Source organism: Aythya marila (genome assembly GCF_965140915.1).
Source record: "Aythya marila genome assembly, chromosome: 3".
NCBI lineage: Eukaryota > Metazoa > Chordata > Aves > Anseriformes > Anatidae > Aythya > Aythya marila.
This window is the reverse complement of record NC_139044.1, coordinates 2,778,407-2,791,758: the sequence shown is the minus strand read 5'-3', so window position 1 is coordinate 2,791,758 and position 13,352 is coordinate 2,778,407. Positions and strand designations below refer to the sequence as shown.

Genomic DNA, 13,352 nt, shown 5'->3' with positions numbered 1-13,352 from the left:
GGCCAGTGAAAGCCCAGTAGCCATCTGAGATGCTAAGTAAAAATACATGTGAAACTGCCCCATGGACTAGTTGCCATCTATTTTTAGCAGATAAGGTTTACAAAACTGGTTAATGGTTAGTAAAGGTAAAAAAAAAAAATAAAATGTTTTGTCCTTTTAGTAACAATCAGTGGATTTCTTTTCCAAGTACTCTCCATTCATCCCTAAAACCCACGGAAGCACGTGCAAAGTCCTGGGATAGAGGGATAGTTGAAGAATATATGAAGGAAGACTTGAACTTATTTGGAAGGAAAGGTAATGGGGAAAAATTTTAAAGGAACGTGATTCTTAACTAGCAAAGAACAGGATGATGTCCCAAGAACAGGTACAAATGCTTATGAAACTAGGCTTCAGCAGATGCTGGTGTTTTGTTGCCATGAGGAGCAAGACTTGCAGACTGACCTCTCTGAAGGCATGGAATGACCTGATGCAATCCTGTGGCTGAGAGCAGGGTATATGGAGTGGCTGTTCTCTTCTGTCGTACTCGTCGGTATCATCTTGCTGCTTCTCCTGTGCCATTTCTAGGCTGCCTATGAAAGAAACTGCTGCTTAAATAACTGCTTTGATGAAGTTCAAAGCAAGGGAATGATGACATACAGAGTAGGGAATGGGCTATCACTTTAATAATTGTATTCCATTGCTATCAACTTCCTTAGAGCAATATTTTTATTGCAGCTCCTATGGACCTTAATTTGGCAGTCTTTGGAATATTTCTTACAGATACTCCCTTACACAAATCGATCAGCTGTGTATGCTGCTTTTCATTTGCCTCCAGGTCTATGTCACACTGGGCTGCTTTTGCTGTGGTCAGGATTTGGCTCCAAGCTACAATCTGCAGAGCTTCCACAAACTTTTCTATGTTAAATGTTTTCCCAGCAGAGAAATCTCTGATTTGTCTTTCTACAGGCAGGGAGGAAAGAATGTGTACCTGTTTCGCCCCTTCTTGATGGCTAAGGGTGCAGCGTCAGTTGTTGAAATTATTCCTTATTTAATCCTGCTTTACTTTGCTCAAGTTAATTTTCAGGTGATGGCATATTAGATTGTACATCAGTCTGGGGAAGGAGCTGGAGTGGTGTTGATCTCATTCCCTTTGCTGCTATCCAAATGAGCTTTCTTTACCAAGGTTGCTCTTGTTGGGAACATGGGTAGCTGACCATTTGCATGTAACAGCCGAGTTACCCAACAAAGAATTAAGAGATGGAGTTGCATTGTAACACAGTCCCCAAACCTTTGAATCCTACATATCTCCGAAGTATTTTTTCATCAGCAGATGTTTCTAATCGTTGTAGATAAATGCTGGCTTATTGCTGTATAGAGAAACAAATCTGAAAAATGTTCTATATAAATTTATTGTCAGGACATGAAACAGTATATAAGAGGTGAAAAAGTATATAATATGCTAAAAGAGAGGGAATAAGACCCATGAGAACCTATAGGAGAGAATTTGCAATAGAAGCAAAAACATTCTATATTAGATTTAAGTTAGCACCTTCTTTTACAGCGAGAGAAATCATGGAGCTGTTTATGATCTGCTATTAAATATTCAATATTAATGGTTAAATTTCCAAATAAACTTCCATTTGGGCAACGGTTTTATATGCAGTCTTTAAAGACGTGCTGGAGCAGTGGTAACTTAATCAGATCTAAACCTAGTTATCGTAGACCTGAATTAGAATACCAGAACCCTGCTCTTATGTTCTCCTCTTCCTCTCGTGTTGCTGTGATGCACAGAACATTCAGGCAAGGCCACAGCAGAAACAGCACTTGGGAAGATTTTCTACATTGTCGAGATGGTTGGCATCTGTTTCCGAGAGTACCTCTGGTTACAGGCAGCACGTTTGGAAGGCAGAAGGAGCAGCAAGGTGGTAGGGAAGGGGGAACCTCCAGCTCGATGACACAAGAAGGTCTCCTGAGGGCAGGTGATGGAAGCCAAGCCAGGAATCAAGCACAGCCCTGCAGGGGATCCTTTGACAAGAACCGAAGTTCTGTATATATAAGCGTTCTCATTTTTATTCAGCTTTCCCTAGTTGTTGTGACTCGTTTCGTTTTCTTTATCCTGTTTGATATTTCATCAAAACTGTCTTTTTCTTGTGTTTTGAAGTCTTTCAGTCATCGTTGATATGTTCTCTACAGAAGATCCAGGCAGACGCACCCCAAAGCAGTATTGTTTTGTTTTCCAGATCCATTCAGCCAAGTGCTGTGGTGGGTCTGCTCAGCGTGTTGGTATTTTTAAGACATTGTTTTCTCCTGAGCTTTATGAGCTATTGCAGAATTTTGGAGTAAAGCAGAAGCAGTGCTCATTATTACACAGCTCTTAAAGGAAAAGATGCATGCCCTATGTGGACCTAAATTAGACAAAAACTAAGAAACCAAACCCAACCAACCAACCAAACAAAAAGCCCAGCCTTCCCTCAACACAATTGAACTGACACATTTAAAGATTGTTCAAAACAAGTTCCAAGAAACAGGTCTGGATAAATTCCTTCCTACATTTCAAGTTCTAGATTTTCATATGCTGTATTCATAGATCGCCTAAGTGTCCGGATAAGAATGATTTCAAAATATCTCACAGATATACTCAACTGTGCATATTTTAATTAAGAAAATACTTTAACTACTAGTAAATTACAAACAAAAAGTCAATGGCTATCCAAATTTACTTTACTTGTTACTGTTCACAAGATCTGCATTTGTCCCAGTCCCATACGTACCGAGTTTATATTATCTGTCATACATCTTTATTAAAGAGGGGGAAAGGAATCCCAGACCAAACCGGCTGCATCAGCTGTAGGATTAAAAGACAGTGTTCTAGAAATGTTACTGCTGTGTCGTGTGCACTATTGTTTTCCTGTTTATAGGAGTGGAGTTTGGTCCCATCTGTTTTAATAACAACATTACTGTGGAGCTTTGGGCAATGGTTAAGATTTTGTTCAGCTTTGAAATTCATTTTCCAATAATATCTGTGGTATGGAAGGGGAGAATGGCTAATGGCATCTCACCTGAATGAAGGGGAAAAAACCATCATTAGCAACAATAAAATTTTGGAGTGTGTTTACTTGCTAGTCTCATACATGAACTGGGAAAGTAAACGAAGAGCACAAAGGGGCCCAAGTCGAGCCAAGCCACCAAACACCCTAGAGAGCCAGCATCAGGTCCTAGGCAGCACAGATCTGTCTGTGGCTTTGCTGTTTTCCTTCCTGTGCAGCTCTAACAAGTATTCCTGAAGAGATAGTTAAAACAGTTGTATTTATTAGCTTCCCTTAAGAAGTTTAATAAAATTGGCTGCAGGCAGTTGGATAAATTCGATGCTGCCCCATCGCCTAGACATCTGTCATGCACACACGACTTCGCTGGCAAGCTGACGTACCTGCCCTTCCCCAGGCTTTGCAGCTGGAAGAGTCCTGGATGTGTTGTGCTAGACTGCTCCCCTAAAGGCATGCTTCTGGGAGAGCTCTAGGGAAAAAAGAGGTCACTTCTGCATCGAGACTGTACAAATGAAATCCATCACAGCAGAATTTCACAATTCAGTTGGCAATACAGAATTAAAGCAAAGCAGAAATAATGAGTCGCATCTTTATTTTATGATTATCCATCGCATGCTAATGTTTACTCGAACATTTAAGTCACAAAGCGCTTTACTGAGTTCTGAGTAATTACTCAGAACAAAATGGTTAATAGGTTAATCAAGATCAGCCTAGCATGCATATTCCTGAATCGCTGCTCTGTTTGTAGTTAAACCTGCCTATGCATGTTAAATCCATTCACTTGATTTGTAAGGCTTGAGACATTGCTAACAGTCTATTGAGGGAGGGAAACTGCATGATTTTTTTTTTATGAGGGAATATAGACCATCATGCAGACATCCTAGTAGCAGTCAAGTTTATTGGTGACATGAAAGATGAATTTCATCAGAAATAACGAATTTGCATTGAGGAGATATGCTAGAAAAACATATGCTTTAGAACAGACTAGTTCAGTTGGAAGGGACCTTCCAAGATCATATAGTCCAACTGCTATCTGTAAAAAGTACATATTTGTGAAAAGTAAATGTATATTTTGAGAAGTCCAGTTTTGTTTGCGTATCTTTTTAGCTAAAAATTGGAAAACGCAACAAAAACGGGTTGCTGATGTCATATGACAAAATATGTTTTGGTTTCCAAAGCACTTCTCCCAGTTTCACTGTTCTGTATGCCCCAACAAGGGCAGAGGAGATGGGGAAGGGTGTACGAGAAATCAGCTTGTTGAAAGCCTGAGTCAGCAGCTGGCAGCAATGTTTCTTGGTTGCTGGCTTCCTCTGGCTTTCTTGTCCCACTTTCATTTTATCCTACTCAGTTATCCTGGTCCATTCCCGTTTTCCATAACCCTGTAACTTTGTGGTGTGCTCAGCAGTGAGGGAGCTGCCTGTTCATTTTAGGAGCCCCTTTATTATTAAAAGCCAAGCACACGGCTTTGTAAAATGCGTGTTATGAACATACTTATTTTTGATCACACGCAAGAGCATTGCTAGACAGAGGCCCATTGGATTTAAAACAAATACAAACAACAACAAAAAAAAAAACCACCACAACAAGAAGAAGACCCAGTACACAGGTGTGGGCAATGCCAGCTGTTTTTCTCCAGCAATGCTATTCGGTGTAGAAAAAATGCCCACCTCTCCCTCTAGCATCGTTTTGTGATAGCCTTGGATCATCAGAGCTATGGAAGGACTTTGTTGTAAAATCAAAGGCTCCAGTCATACCACTTTTATGACCCACGTAGAGATTTCTTTCATCACACCTAATTTCAGGCAGTGAAAAAAAATTCTTTTACTGAAATTTTTATTTCGCTTTTGCAGTTCCAGTGAGGTTTTGGTATATAACTGGTGGCAAATGTGGGTAGTTGCAGCGCCTTCCTCTTTGCTCCTGTTGCTTTTTCACAGGAACATTTCTGTTAATTTTAATGAATTTTCCTGTGTAAATGGGGTTTTCATCAACATACTGATGACACAGGCCCAGAGTATTTTAAAGGAATATCTTCTACTGAAAACCTATATAAATATATATAAACCTACATATATATGTAGGTTTTTTAATTTGCAATCGGTTATCCTGATTTTAAAAACAACAAAACAAAACAAAAACCTCTGTCAGTGTAATAACAAAAAATAAGTAAACCTATAAAAGCCTGCGGAATTTAAGGAAACTAAAATTACCCCTTTTGATCTGATAACCTTGTATACTGCACACCGTTTTGTGTAGTATGTTGTGTAGTTTTACTTCTGTTTTTTCTTTTTATATTATCTGATACAGATAACAGTCCTGGATGAGACGTGGACAGTATTCAGGCGATACAGTCGTTTTCGGGAAATGCATAAAACTTTGAAGTTAAAGTACCCAGAGGTAAGTCGTAGTGATTGTCCTTTTGCAGGAAAGGCTGGAGATGGAGATGGGCAGCAGAGGGGAGTAGGGTTGGTTGGCTGGTTTTTGTTTTTTGAAAGATTCTTACGCAAAAACATTATTCTTAGCCGTATACTTCTAGTAAGATTGGCAAGCCCTTTGGTAGTTTGAACCTCCAAGGCTGCTAGAGCAAGGATGGATTGTTGCACGCTGTTGCTACAGTGAAAACTGCGACTAAATGTGCTGCCTCTAACCATTAATTCCCTTTACTGCTGACTGGCATCGTTCCCTGGAGGTTGCTGTTTTGTTCATTGCAAAATACTTGCAGTCATATCATGTCATCCTGACAACTCCTCATTTAAAAGAAGTGCGTTGTTCCACAGATACCCTTTTGTAATAGTGGCTTCCAGGTTTCTGCAAAATGGAAAATTGATCTTTCTGACCACCTCTGAGACTTTGAGCATTCAGGATATGAGGAGCTGTGCCTGACAGAGCCTTAGTTCATTGGAGTGAGCATTTGTAGAATTACGGTTCTTGGTTTCCACATCTAGCTTTTAATTATTCATACTTTGCTTCCTTTCTCCTTGTTCCATTGGATATTAGAAGAAATAAATCATTCAAGTGAGTGAAGTGATCCTGATTTGAGAGTTGTCAAAAGTAAAGAAGCCTGGTCTGTGTGTTCAGATGCTATATAGTAATGCATTAAGGTTTGAGAGAGCACAATTCAATAGTGTGCGAAGGCTTTCTTGGTCTACCCTAATGTAATTTTAAGCTAAAAACTAATTAAGCATGGGAAGACCTTGAGGTTTAAAGAGTAAAGAATCCAGAATCTGTGTCTTGTGGAGATTCAGAAACTGAAGATCATTTTAATTCCAAAAAAGAACGAAAACCAGAATTTGAAACTACCACACGCCAAGTATCTGAAGAAATGTAAACCTAAGGAAAAGAAAATTACAGTCATCTTTTCTGATTGTCAGGAAGTTTTAAAAGGGCAAAATGAATTATGAAGAGAAAATTGAAACATCCTTTTCTACAAAAGCTTTTAAGAATATTATTTGTGAATGAACATCACAGTGATATTTTTGATCCAAGTAAGTTGCTGTTTCCTCTTGGATGTCAGAGATCTAGGATTTACCCTAATATCCTAGCTCCTGAAAAGATGGCTAGACAGTCATGCAGGTGAAACAGAAAAGGGTTACCTATATCCCTCGGCAGACTGAGCTTCCCCATTTAGGAAAATGTGTTCAAGTAGTCTTTTTCAGAGTCATGACAGTACATAGAGGAACAATTGTATTTGACTTTTTCAATTATGTCAGAGGGAGATCAACTTCACTGCAGCATGTAGTAATCAGATTCAGGAGGAATCCGATGTTCTTAAAGCTTCCTTTGTGCTGCAGCATGTTATTGTCAGCTTTTTGAATTAAGCGTTTGTGACTCACAGGCTGAAAAAAGTCAGGCTTTTTGGTGTTACAGCGGGGAGGTTTTTTTGTTTTATTTTTTTCTGAAGAAGCATAATAACTTAGGAGTGGTATTAGGAGGTCAGAAAAAAAGGCGGTAACGCCTTCTGCAGGTATCTTACCAGCTTTGAGCAAGAGGCATAGGGGCCCTGGTGTTATATTATCTCCGTGCATCTCCTGAGAACAATTACAGGTAAATCTTTCCCAAATATGGAGAATATATGCTTGAAATAATCGGTTTTTTATTATTTTTTGCTTCTTCACTCTGTGTGCCGTCATGCTGGCAATCTCAGTCTATTTCCCATCGTAGTGTGCTAATTTCTTTCTTATTGGCTTTTTTGTGTTGCCATCTATCTGGTCTTAGGTAAATTTATTGAGATTAACATCAACTACATTAACAGAATTATTGGTTTAACTATACAGATGATTAAATTTCTAATTTCCATGTAGGAGATGTATTATAGTGTGTTTTACCAAGTTATCTGTTCCGTTCTCAACAGTTTCTGTGTAAGTCAGAGCAAATACCAAGCCTTACAAGTTTGTCAATATACCTTTTGCTAAAATATGGTGCTTTTTGAAGAAGCACATTAATGTGCTTTGGCTTCTAATGCGCATGACAGAAATGTTTGCTTTGTTACTTTCTGAAACAACAGATCTGTGGCTTTATTAGCATCTTCTTCCAGCTTTTATTTAGCCTTCACTTTAAAACAGCCTCGGGTAAATTATCAGTCAGGTTCAATATGCAGATCTTTGCTAAGTATAAAGCATTCTAAAGTTCAAGAGAAGAGAGGTAAGTGTTTGATCGTGCCATCTACTCCGTTTGTGGTAGTTTTCTCCCTGTCACTGAAGTACCTGTTCTGGAAACCCCGTTCCCTGCAACACTGATGTTGTCTTCTCTGTTTTATACAGTACAGGCTGTTGTGTTGTGTCCACTTCTGCTTTGAGACTTTGAGGCCCCACAAATAAATGGCAAGTTTGTGGGCAGAAGAAACCTCACTAATACACAGCTGGTTTCTTCTGCTCATCAGCATTTCCACAAACGATGGTGCCTTTGTTTGTTGGAGGGGACAAGCACATTGTGACGGATGAAACTGATAATGTTGTGCACTGGAGTAAACACTTGGTGTTTGTTTTCTTTGAAGGAATTTCATTATCAATGTTACATATGTGAATGATTGATGGCTTCCATTTTTTTACCTTTTTAAAATAGTCTTTATGGTAATTTTGGATTGGTTTTGCAAAGTGAGTAGGAGTTTGGTTTGTTCGGCAAATTGAAAGTCATCTGTCTCCTGCTGATTTGTCAGTGACTTAATTTGGCATTCATTATGACACTAAAATACATTTTAATACCAAACTTGGCAAAGTTGCATTTGTAGTTACTATATTTTGTTCCAAAGAAATTTGGTTCTTAAAAGCAATATTATCAGAAGCCATCAGAGATGTGTTTTATTTTGCATCGCTCACCTTCCAACTCTAAATTAATATTTATAATGAACAGGGAAAATATGGTGGATGGTGCTTAATATATGAGTGTCCTGCTTTTAGAAGTGAACTTTACATCTCATTAGCTGCTCGGCTGTGAGTTACTACATCAGTATTTTAATAATTTGCTGACCTCGCATTTCATGTTGCTGTCACTGAATTCCCAAAGGATTGCATTGGAAAACTGATTTATTGGGAAGGCTTAAAAAAAAAATGTCTATCTTTTCAGAGGCAGCAACTGTCTGTCTTCCAGTCTCAAAATATATTATATTTTATATGCCTGCACATTCCTTGTTATGTAAATAACTGGGTGGTGAGAGCTGTGTATCTAACTGAAATGTGTCACGTGCAAATTCTGAAAGACTGAGGAAGCTGAAGTAGGGTGAGATTGTGCCAGAGGCAGATAAATACCAGCATGTTAACAGTCCCTGTGTTTGTTTGTTTATTTATTTATTTATTTATTTTAGGCCTACACAATTGCCATGTACCCAGCTACACTCCCGATTTGTTAATGACATTCTGATTATATTTTGAAATTTAATTAAGATCATACCGTGGTTTTCAGTCGCAGTGGTCTGTGTAATTAATGTACTTTTTGTTTGTCATCACTCAGAAACAGGAGTAAATGGGCTCTTTAATTGAGATGTGAGAACTTTCAGTGTAAGATTCTCTTTTTTTCCTTCTTCATCTTTTCTTAGAGGTTCGCAGTTTTGAATTGTACTGGATTGCTGGTTTCTACAGAAAACTTTTCCTTCCTGATCCCTGCCTTGATGAGGGGGATGCTCTCTCCTCTCTCTGCTAGTTATTCAAGTTTGAGTGTTGTAAATCTGTGATGGTCCGTGTTCCCCGTTTCTCATCGCTTTCTTGTCACTTCTTTCTTTTCAAAGGACAGCAGAGGACTATTTATCATTCCTTACCTGAATCCAGGGTTGGTGAAGGGCTCATGCATGTGCGGGTCCCTTGTTCCCACCTCCATCTGCGTGGAGAAGCCATGGTTCGTGGGGCTTTCAGTGTTGGCTTTGCTTACAGTTTCCCATCACTCTTCTCTAAATTTTTCACGTGCGTAAAAGTCTCTAAATGGTGTTACGGGAAGCACCTAGTATCAAGACGTTTTACACTTAATGATGAGTCTCTGTCTTAAAATATTAGTAAATCCATGCAGAGATTGTCAAAGAGCAGTTAAAATGTATATTTGCATTTACAGGTTCATTCATGAAGATAAGGATGTGTGTAGGCAAGATTTCTGAAGTGCTAAAGCTGTTGACTTCTAGCCCATTGAACAGAATGTAATAATTTCTGTATCTGTATATGATGTATGGAGGTCTGACTATAAACACATTTTCACATCTTTCACTGTCGAAAGCACAAAAAGACTGGTTATGATTTTTGAAGAATTGTAGATCATAATTGAGCCAGCTTCCCTTCCACTAGTCTGCTTTTTGTCATGTTCCATGACCAAATGGATGTATAATATCCACACCCAAAGCAGCAGCAATGTCTACCTAAGCTTAAATCTTCGATCCAAAGTTGCCACCTGACCTGGGTCTCCCCATACGCTGTTCCCAGCCAGGGGCATGAGTGTGCGAGATAGATTGCAGTAACACATAGCGTGAATCTTGAAGTTGGGATTGCAGGCAGCTGTGGGAATGTTGCTTGGATGGTCGGGTTTTTCAGGAACATTACATATGGGACAGTAAAGATTGTATTTTATAGCCATTAGGTCAACATGCTGTCTGTCTGGTTTCAATTTTTCAGTCTAGATGTCTGGAGGAAAGGCTGGTATCGGTAGTGTCAATGAGAGCCATATGTCTTCTTTTTACTTCTGAAGAGAATATCCTCTGCTAATCAGAGATCTGTGCAGCAGAATATAACTCTGTTGGAGCAGACTCAATTGTTGGTGTTAATAGACTCTTGCTTTGCATAAGAATTGCATGAAACTCGAAGAGCAGAAAGTACTTCTCAAGTTTGTCAGAAATGGTATGTGAACATTTTAAAATATATATTGAATTCAAATTATTTGTTGCAAGCTTTTAAAATATTTTAAATACTTCAGGTTTTTGAAAGTCCGAAGTAGTTTGCCTTTTTTACTAAACATACTTTTTATTTCAAAGTTGATGTAAGAAATGTTTTGTATCTCAGTGAATCCAGTTCCTATTTCATCCAGCCATGCTGCCTGCAATGACCCAACTTTATGTAGGTGCATGTTATTAAGATACATCACCATTTTTCTAATCCTTTCTCAAGTTCTCTACTCTCACTTATTATTGAGAGTAATTCTGCCCTTTAGTAATGAGTGAAGAGTCATGAACTGTTTATTTAGCCATCACGGACTGATCTCACGGTCCTTTCCTTTTGCCTCCATCCTCCTCTTTTGGATGACCACCAGAGAAGGAGAAGATCTTCATTTACTTTTTAAGCGGTCCATACCTCTGTTGCTCTTGATAAGTAAGAAGTGGAAGAAATCTTTGACATGAAATGCCAGCACAGTTAATGAGAAGGGAATGAATATGAAGTGAAGCCACTGATTTTTGATAATCACAGGTTTGGAGATTATCAAAAGGGTCACTGACAGATAAACACAACTTTTTGGTAACTTCCAAGGCATGGTTAGTGGAGATTTAGTTTGTTAATTTTGTTGTTGTTCTTCTGATAGTTATAAAGTAATTGGGAGAGCTCTGTGTATTTGTGTAATAGTTTAAAAAAATAAATCTTGTCTGAGATGCAGAATTCTCCCAGCTAAGAAAGAACACAATTAGAGAAGTTAAACCCCGACCAGCACTAGGTCGGCGTACCTTGTGCAGAGCAGTTAGGGCAGCTTTTCAGCTGCAATCTTTCTGACTGCTTCCACTTTCTGACTTGTAACTGTGCAGCTGTAGCGTTTCATTAAACGTAAAACTGTGTTAATCTCCTGGGATTACTTCAAAAGGGAAAAGGATGAGGAAGCAATAACTTTGAGGCACTTGGCTTGCGGGGCTGCTGAGCCAGTTGCTATGTAACTGGTGAGTTTTGGGAGCTTAGGAGCTGCTTTGGCAGCAGAAGACAAAAGCTTGTTGCATCACAGCTGGTCTGCCAGAAGCTCTGCTGGTTTTACCACTGGATTTTGTCATTTACTGGTGCGTCAGTAATGGTATACTTAATTAATATATAAGATTTAGGTCGTACATATGTATCAAATGCAAAATTCTCGATGCCTTTATTGTAGGAAATGGAAAGGACTGTGGCTGTAAAAAACTAAAAACTTCTAAGACAATATTTAAAATGAATTTGTTCTGAAATCTTCAATGCTTATGCCGAAGGCTCGATCCTGCTGTGACCAAAGTCCCAATCCTTTCACAAGTTCAGTGATTGCTGAGACTGATGTTTAGAAACTTGTGAACAAGAAGCAAGTTAAAATCACAGGTTTATATACGCTCTAGAGAGCAGGGTGTAGCATACAGTAATGAACATGATGGTAGAAATCTTGCTGCAAATGTTATCTCGTTATTTTTAAAAGTCTGTTTTTGCCTATGTGTGGATTCTTAATTCAGGTTCTTTCAGTTTCTACCAGCTCCATGTCTCTTAGCGAGCATAGTATCTAACAATATTTTAAGATTTATTTTGTATTTGAAAATTTGACCCAGTGAAAAAATGAACTTGTTGATGCTTTGTTGCTTGACTGAACAGATGCTTCTGGATACCAACCATCAATCTTGAAATTACTTTTTTTTTTTTAATAATTAAGAGTATGTACTGTAGGTTTCTTTTTATGCAGTGGAAATGTAATAACAATGGAATGACAACGCAAAAATGTAATAAAATAGTAGTAAATCTAACATGCTAATGCTACGACAAATACAGAGCATGTATAAGCAGTCTAAAAGTTGTTTTTGTCTTCTTTTAGAGAACTGGATATTTGAGCACAGGTTAACACACAAGTTGTTTGCAACACTTATATACTTGTAAATAGCGAGTGCCGTGATAATCACAGAATCACAGAATTTCTAGTTTGGAAGAGACCTCAAGATCATTGAGTCCAACCTCTGACCTAACACTAACCAGTCCTCCACTAAACCATATCCTTAAGCTCTACATCTAAACGTCTTTTAAAGACCTCCAGGGATGGTGACTGCACCACTTCCCTGGGCAGCCCGTTCCAATGCCTAACAATAATAATAATAATATTAATAATAATAATAATAACAACAACAATAATAACACATCTGGCAGAATTATATGTGTATAGGAAAGCATATGGAAAATAGTTTTTGAAAAACAGACCAAGTCTTGGCAGACCTTATTTCTTGCTTTCTCTCCCAGGACTTTGCTCTCCACAGTAATGTATCTTTCCATAAATATTGAATAAAAAATATAGTAGTAATCTTTAGAATCCATATCTGTATGTAAACCTTATAATACTATTATCCAAGCATGTGATTATAGCCTTCACCTTTATTCAGTACAAATTACAGTAATTATGGTATAGATAATTTTAGATTTTAGCATTTATATTCTTGTCACCTCTAACAGCCAGGAAGTACAAACACAGGAAGCGTATTTTGTCACATACACTTTTTCAGCTCACATTGCTAATTACATAATGTTCAGAGAATGGTGAGAGCCTGTAGGTCTGTATACATAGTGCTGCCATGTCAGCCTTAGCTTGCCATTAGCTACAGAAGTAACTGAAGTGGTAGATCCCTAAATGCTTCATCTGGCCTTTCTTTCCGTCGCGTGAGACTTTCTGCTGCTGCCATCTTCAAAAGAATTTTTAGCACTTTGCTTGGTATGTCAGTCTGCAAATGTATATGAACAGGAGAATTTGTTCCCATAAATAAAGTGTAAAAACCATCCCTGCTAACCACATCATATAGTTCATTGCAGGTTCGAATGTAGAGAAGTGTATTTATTTCATGTGGCCTGTCTGATTTCATAGCTGCCAACTAGGACACGAGCATCTGAGGCATAGCGCAACCACTGGCATAGTCGCTTCCAGCATACTGTACAATTCCCTATTAATTTC

At 38.4% G+C, this 13,352-nt stretch overlaps 1 protein-coding gene across 4 annotated transcripts in view; it reads left to right on the top strand.

Annotated features, from left to right (window-relative positions):
• Positions 1-13,352, top strand: part of KIF16B (kinesin family member 16B) — a 138,553-nt gene that overhangs the window by 92,018 nt on the left and 33,183 nt on the right. For all 4 annotated transcript variants that reach the window (XM_082756867.1, XM_082756865.1, XM_082756863.1 and 1 more), the window contains one exon: positions 5,328-5,417. In XM_082756867.1, coding sequence (XP_082612993.1) covers positions 5,328-5,417 — 90 coding nt within the window. The remainder of the gene's footprint in view (positions 1-5,327; positions 5,418-13,352) is intronic.